The sequence below is a fragment of the Apostichopus japonicus genome, chromosome 18 (assembly GCF_037975245.1).
Source record: "Apostichopus japonicus isolate 1M-3 chromosome 18, ASM3797524v1, whole genome shotgun sequence".
NCBI classification, from domain to species: domain Eukaryota; kingdom Metazoa; phylum Echinodermata; class Holothuroidea; order Aspidochirotida; family Stichopodidae; genus Apostichopus; species Apostichopus japonicus.
This window is the reverse complement of record NC_092578.1, coordinates 14,426,531-14,434,773: the sequence shown is the minus strand read 5'-3', so window position 1 is coordinate 14,434,773 and position 8,243 is coordinate 14,426,531. Positions and strand designations below refer to the sequence as shown.

The following is an 8,243-nucleotide window of genomic DNA, read 5'->3' as shown; positions in this document are numbered from 1 at the left end:
TATTCCTATATATATATATATATATATATATATATATATATATATATATATATATATGTATATATATATATATTACTGCTATATTTCCGAGTGGTCACCACTCCATCGTCAGGCAATTGTACAAGATCAATTAAATACAAGGGCTAATATACATCCGAAGACGACAATAGTGATAAGCATGAGTGATTTTTAAACTAGGAATGATTAGAACAACCAGCAAATTTTTTAGTGAATATTTTTAACTTAGGGATGAATAGAACCAGCAATAAAAAGTAAATAGGGATTAGAATAGCTCCAACCCGTAGCTCGCTACATTTCTATTTAGGTCAGCATTTAAGTCTTTTATTAGGAGACTCTCTATAATCTTCCTCCTGAACCACTGGGGTTCATTACCAATAGTGGCACAATGGTCAACAAAAGTAGGCAGATGATGTTTATGCGCAGTACAATGAAGGTTAATAGCGCCTTTCTGACCACCAAAGGAGCTCATCAGATGTTCGTTGAACCTATCCTTAAGCCGTCTATTGGTTTCTCTGACATAAAAGGAATCACAGTTAATCCTGTAAACAATATTGTTGGCATAATCTAACTTATAGGCATCCTTGAAATTGAACAGAGCAGAGATTTTCTTTTACAGAAAAATTATTTTGATATGTATATTATCATTATACAACCCCTTAATGTAACTACCTAAAGTCTTAGCGAGTTTATCACTGCTGGGGCCACAATATGGTAATTTAACATAAACAGTATTTACTTGGGTCTCCCCATGATCTAATTTAATTACAGGACCCATGCCCAGTTGTTTTCTTAATTTATAAGTATACTTTTCCATTTCGTGCAACAACTTCCTAGGGTAACCATTTAAAGTCAAAATACATTAGACGTAATTTGACTTTTACAATTGCCTGACGATGTAGTGGTGACCACTCCGAAATATAGCAGTGTGTCGTTGTTAAAATATTCGCTTGTTTATCTGTTATATTCTATATATATATATATATATATATATATATATATATATATATATATATATATATATATATATATATATATATATATATATATATATATATATATATATATATATATATAAAGTCTGTTCAAAGTATCTCTTTCGAGATCCGGCTTTAGGAATCACAAATGATTTCGAGTTGGTTAGCATCATGTTTGATCTCTAGAGTAAGGCAAAATATGTCACCAAAAACAGAACTAGCATTGTTCGATACAGGTGACAAACGCCTACAGTGGAATTACGATCTTCCTTACCGGTTTCGAACCTCTGGACAACAGCGTCCATAGCCTAGTGGTTAGGGTGTTTGCGTACAGAGCGGGAGGCCCATGGTTCGAATCCCGGTGGAGGCTGAAAGTTTTTTCACTGTTCTTGATTTTCCAACTCATTACGATTTTCATATATATATGTGGACATACATAAATATATATATATATATATATATATATATATGTATATATATATATATATATATATATATATATATATATATATACATATATATATATATATATATATATTTATGTATGTCCATATATATATATATATATATATATATATATATATATATATATATATAAATATTATTAGAGAAAACCAGAGAAATAAGATATGACTCATAATTGACAAATAAGGAGTAAGTTTTAGAAAATATATTGGAATTTTCGGTCCCCCTGGGACCTTCGTCAGCAATACTTGGCAGTCGAATGAGAAGTACAAAATGTGACACAATGAAAGTATGACGCTAGATAAGTGTAAGTTGCAATGATGGAATTAAAACCAAATAAACCATGACTATACAGGAAGCGGATTAAGGAGCAAAGAACGGATTACATATGCTTGTAGAACTGGTAGTTGTTAAGGGGTCCCAAGTCTTTGTTGAGGCCGGTGATGTGAGACTTAATACGAAAGATCCAATCGATTTCTTTACGTTTACGTTCAGTAGTTGATTTGAAGTTCGAGGCAATTAAAATACATTTTAGGTTTTTTAGAGAATGACCATGAAGATTGAAATGTTCGGACACTGGGAATCCTGCAAAATTATCACGAATAGATTTTTTGTGATTATTAAAACATAAGCGGAATCGGGAGCCTGTTTCACCTACATAATTGCCCTCTTTGCAAAGTACACAATAGAAAATGTAAATAACATTAATAGAATCACAAGAGAGGGAAGGGGGTCTAAGACTAAAGTCAACATTGGGAATCTTGACCACGGTGCCTGGGGTAATATGGGGGCATATTTGGCATCTAGGTTTACCGCAAGGAAAATTGCCTGCGGAGGTGGAAACTGAGCGGGGGAGTCTGGGGGAAGTGAGAAGAAATTTAAGGTTGGGGGGTTGACGAAATGCTAGCATGGGGGGTACCTTAAACGATTCTCCTACAGACTGATCGTCTTGAAATACAGCAAATTCCTGTTTGATGGAGCGAATGAAAGATTTGATGAGGGGGTTGTAACTGGTAACGAACGGAATGCGTGTGTTGGGACTTTTAGACTTGTATTTTAATAAGTCCTCACGGCTCAACTCCTTATTTGTCAATTATGAGTCATATCTTATTTCTCTGGTTTTCTCTAATAATATTTTCTTTTGGAGTAAACGTGGATTTTCGTTATATTATATATATAAATATATATATATATATATAAATATATATATATATATATATATATATATATATATATATATATATATATATATATATATACATATATATATATATATTTATGTATGTCCACATATATATATATATATATATAAATATATATATATATAAATATATATATATAATATATATATATATATATATATATATATATATATATATATATATATATATATATATATATATATAGAGTAGGGCAAAATATATATTGATCTCTAGAGTAGGGCAAAATATGTCACGAAAAACAGAACTAGTATTGTTCGATATATAGGTGACAAACGCCTACAGTGGAATTACGATCTTCCTTACCGGTTTCGAACCTCTGGACATACAATCAGCGTCCATAGCCTAGTGGTTAGGGTGTCCGAGTACAGAGCGGGAGGCCCGTGGTTCGAATCCCGGTGGAGGCTGAAAGTTTTTTCACTATTCTTGATTTTCCAACTCATTACGATTTTCATTTATATATATATATATATATATATATATATTTATATCTAAGAATTGCATGTGTAGCAAGTGGTATGACAAATATATAGTAAAACAATAAAGAATAACACACCTGAAAAATTCCACTTCACGACCGGTTTCGTCCTGTTGGTGAAGGTAGGAATCGAACACCGGATCTTGTGTCACGAAGCGAAGTCCGTTCTACTTGACCACAGTAATTCTACTGGTGTATTAATGCGTATAAATTGGCTTTGTATAACTGTGATTGAGGGCATATTACCCAAGTGTTATGATTATCATAATATTCATCATATAATGATGAATATTGAAGACTGTACCAGACCCTGGCTTGATATAGCAATATATAGAAGCTCAAAAGCAGTCCTACCTAAGTTTAATGTTCAAAGTTAAGATTCGTTTTAGAATATTTCAAACGTAAGCGTCTTCTTTATCTGTTTTGTTCTTTCTAAAGATGTCTGCCGAAATCCACCAGATATTGAAAACGCATCTCATGATGTTAAACAGTCTTACGCTAATGGTGAACGTTTGCGTTACTCGTGTAACCTCGGTTACGTATCGGGCTCTAACTCTTATATGCAATGTGTTGATGGGAGTTGGTTAGAGCAAGTCATCAATTGTAGAGGTAATTAATGATATCCCACTCTGCAAGAGGTTTGATCTCTATCCTAAACTATATTATGTATCATCTTCATTAACATTCAAAGCCGCCTTTCTCGCGTTTTGTCTTTAATTTTATCAAATGTACCGATTTTTAACTGTCTTAAAAATGGACTTAACTGTTTCCATATTAGTATTACATGCAAAACGCAATGATAAAATAATACAAAATATTAGTTCTGATCAAGCGAGTTATTGGGAAATTGAAATGATTTGCTACAGGTTGGTTGATGTGTTTTGCTTTGATCGCCGATCTATATTGAGTCATTCTAATTCTTAAAGCGACACGGTTTATCAATGATAAATAATATATATATATATATATATATATATATATATATATATATATATATATATATATAAATATCGGGTTTATCAGGGATTATCAGTCTAAAACTGACTGTTTGCATATTTTGATTGTTACTTTATATTTGTTCATCAGCTGTACAATGTCCACCGCTTGTTGCACCAGAAAATGTTCGCAAAGATAGTTCTGGAACTGGATATAATGATAGAGTGGAATTTTCGTGTGATCAAGGATTTAGCCTTATTGGGGAGTCTGTCCTCACTTGCCAGAGTGATGAAACGTGGAGCGCAGATGTTCCTGTATGCACGGGTGAGTCGAATTTGGCGACCTATATGAATATGTATTTAAAGTATTAGTTATTCCAACGAAAGCTAATGCCCGCGGTTATCATCTAGGATAAGTTTTGAAATTCTTCAAATAATATACTGCCATTGATTTTCCTATTTCAGCTAAATGCTGTGGATATCCAGGCGACATCAATAACGGAGGTATAATAGAGGGAGTATATACATATCCAAACAGTGTGACGTATGTGTGCGATGAACGTTACATAACGTTACATAGGAATGAACGTTAAAGCAAAACATTTAATAATCGTTTTCTATGAACTGTTAAGTATTTACTGTAATTTAAAACCTCTGAACTCCCTTCAATGCCCAACCGAAAACTTTCTCGGTGTAGTTTGTGAATTTTTCGAAACCCCGGAGAATGGTAATGTTATATACGACCCTGTAAACAGAACAGTTGGTTCAACTGCGACTTTCTCTTGCTCTTTTGGATACGTACTAAGTGGTAACGCCCATCTGGAGTGTCTAGAAACCAAAGAGTGGAACGCGACCAATGATTTTTCTTGTGGTAAGGGCATCGACCTTGATTACAGGGTCAGGTGCTAATCAAGATTGTTATAGAGGAGGGGTGTTTTCTGGGGGTCGGTGAAGGCGATTCTCAAGGTTGTGCTAATAATTCCCTTGATCTATGTGTGAGTCTGAAAAGGGGTTTTATATCCATTGGAGTGGCTAGCCTATTTCCCAGACTGAATGTTAACATTCCGACTGACGATCGAGGTGGGTGGTGGGGGGGGGGGTGGGCACATGAACCCCTTCTTAAGAATTAGACCTTAGACGAAAGAAAAGAATGCATGAATATTTCTTGCCATGATCGAAGTGACTCAAAGTCATAACATAACTCAGAGTAATTTCCTGAGGTAAGTATAGTACAAACGTGTACAGATCGCCGTGTAATAAATCTCATTTTCCCCACGCTTCATGAATCCTTCTCTTGTGTGTGGGTATGTAGGTCAAACGTATTGATTTCGCGTTTTTCTTCCCAATCCCCAGGCTGTTGCTTACAGCACCAATGGGAGGTTTTCACATCTTTCAAATGTGTAACTCTAAGTTTACATCTAAAGCTATTAAATAATTCTCAGTCGATTCTAACGATAATTAATATTTTGTTTGCAGAATGCAATAGAGACGCAGCACAGGTTACGGCACTCCGTCGAACATGTTTGAAGACATGTGTAACCGCTGACGACTGTTTACGCGGCAGACAGTGGCGTCACCAGACTTTTCAGTCTGGGGGGGCACAGGGGGGGCACCAGCATTTGATGGGGGGCACTTAGGTGGATACGGATCGCCGTCCTGGGGGAGGGGTCTAAGGGGAGGGGGTGTCCCCCTCCCCTTTGGAAAATTTTCGCATACGGAGGATGGGCTAGATGCAAAATGGTGCCACATTTGATGCTAAATTCGATCTGAAGATATCTCCAGAAATTGCTATTTTTGAGGTAATGATTTTAACAACGCGCAGAATTTTGCAGAGGATATGAACCACATGCTGTCGATATTATGCCTAACCCTATCAATAGAACCTACATTTGTTGAATTAATGTGTGCATGACCCCCGACTCCTTTCTTGTCCTTCTCGTTTTCTCCCATTATCTATTAAGATGTAAAAGGTTCCAGCATCGTTATTGGCTCCTATCAGGGATCTCACCATGCAATCCAAAGTTTGATCACACATCGAGTATGGCTCAGTATGCAGGTGTGAACATTCGCCATTTTTTCCTACAAGCATCTGACCTCAAATGACCTCTGCACCCCCTACACAACAGAGTTAATATATGGGTCCACAAATATAGGCAAGTATGGTGCCTGTGGACCCTCACATTCTCACATTTCGTCGGCTCCTAACCTGTCAACCTCAGACCAAGGCAACATACTGCAGTACCCTCCCTTCTCACAGCAGGTCCAGATTTTCGGCATTTCACAGGCATCCAATTCACGGGAGGTAAAAGACACACACAGACAGCAGACAAACACTCTCACCCATATGACAAATGCACACAAGCAGCATGACAATGAGTCAACTGCATTAAAAAAGGAATAGAATGAACTTGGAAGAGTAATACCTGAGAGAAGAATAAAGGTATAATATTTCTGCTTGTCTCTGTGCAACTCATTTGAAGAAAATACGAATTACTGTGCTTCTTTGTCCTTATGAAAAACCAACTCAGATGATGCGAGTTGAATATAACAAAATATATATATATATAATTTTACCAACCCAAATCTCAGATGGGGGGGGCACTCGGGGGCACTAGGTTTTCCGGGGGGGGGGGGTACGTGCCCCCCTGGCCCCCCTTGGCGACGCCACTGGCGGCAGACCCTGTGTGTGCGATGGCGTCTGTGGATTGTCATGTATTCCGACAAGTAAGTCTAGTCATAAATATTATCAGTAGCAACAACACATTTTCGCATAAGTCGAGATGCACAAACTCCATCAATACCGATAGCCTATACGTGTAAAAATGATGATGATCAGCTTTATATAGCTACACAAAACCAGTACGAAATACATCTCATTTTATATGCGCCCTGCATGAAAAGAATTGAGCAAGTTTAAAAATCACATCAATGAGTCCGAAGTGTTTCTGTGTTATTCTTTAAGTTGTTTAGATCCTTACACTTGGTACTGTTGTCAAATTGTGTTCAAAAGTAATCAGTAGGCAACGGCATGGAAATGGACACCCCATCTGAATCATTGATATGAGTTTGACCGCTGCCGCCAATATAGGTATCGTACATCTTATCCAACATGGAAAAGACGGGTTTGGTATATGCTCGTGGTGGATAAAAGAACAAATTCCTGCATTAACCTTTTCTCACACAACTACATCAACCTATACGCTATTATAAATAATGCACCAGGATTGACCTTACGGTTTCAAGCAGTCTGTAATTGTTTTATCTGATCTCTGCCTATAAATGTACTGGAGGCGGGATATCGCACTTCCTAGTTACATATTTTGTAAAACCTTAATGTCCTCAGGCGCGTAGCCAAGGGGGGGGGGGGTGCGAAGGGGCAGCCGCACCCCCCTGAACATATTTTTTATATTTTGTTTTTAATGTTTTTATGATATCGCTAGTAGTTTCAAAGAGAAACTGCTAAGATGCAACTTACAAGGCCTGGGAAGTGCCATTTCCAACGATCTGGGAGGCATTTTCAGCCAAAATTTTCTTGAACGCTTCGCGCTAAACATGGTGGCGCTACGCTTAGATAGTTTGCAATGCCGAATCTACAGTTTCGCCCCTCCCTTGGCAAATTCCTGGCAACGCGCCCTGAATGTCCTCCTCACAACACTTTCTTCAGAAACTGCCACCTGTGTTACTGAAAATCGGTGATGCACATATTGAACCAACACAGTCGGTTCGGAACTTGGGCATAATGTTTGATGCAAATATGACTATGACTAAACAAATATCTAGCCTCTGTCAATGAACACATTTCCAGTTAAGAAACATCCGGAGAATAAAGAGATATCTTGATAAAGAAACTCTCCATCATGTCGTCAGGGCTTTAGTCATCTCTCGGCTCGACTATGGAAATCTTCTTCTTTTTGGTGCCACGGAACATGAATTGGACAGAGTTCAAAGATTGCAGAACAATGCTGCCCGGTTGGTATGTTCCATATCCAAGAGAGATCACATTACTCCAACACTTAAAGAACTCCACTGGCTGCCAATAAGGGAAAGGATTCAGTTTAAACTCTGTCTTTTTGTCTTTAAATCCATGAACAATACTGCACCTGTTTATTTATCCAATCTACTGTCACCATATACTCCTCAAAGAACTCTC

General features: G+C 37.0%; 1 protein-coding gene and 1 long non-coding RNA gene across 2 annotated transcripts in view; one reads left to right on the top strand and one right to left on the bottom strand.

The window, feature by feature from the left end:
• Positions 1-8,243, bottom strand: part of LOC139958476 (uncharacterized) — a 324,735-nt gene that overhangs the window by 1,541 nt on the left and 314,951 nt on the right. The gene's annotated exons all lie outside the window — the stretch shown is intronic.
• Positions 3,578-8,243, top strand: part of LOC139958443 (uncharacterized) — an 81,696-nt gene continuing 77,030 nt past the window's right edge. The window contains exons 1-2 of the mRNA XM_071955526.1: positions 3,578-3,767; positions 4,245-4,418. Of these exons, the coding sequence (XP_071811627.1) occupies positions 3,719-3,767; positions 4,245-4,418 (223 nt within the window). The 5' untranslated portion in view covers positions 3,578-3,718. The remainder of the gene's footprint in view (positions 3,768-4,244; positions 4,419-8,243) is intronic.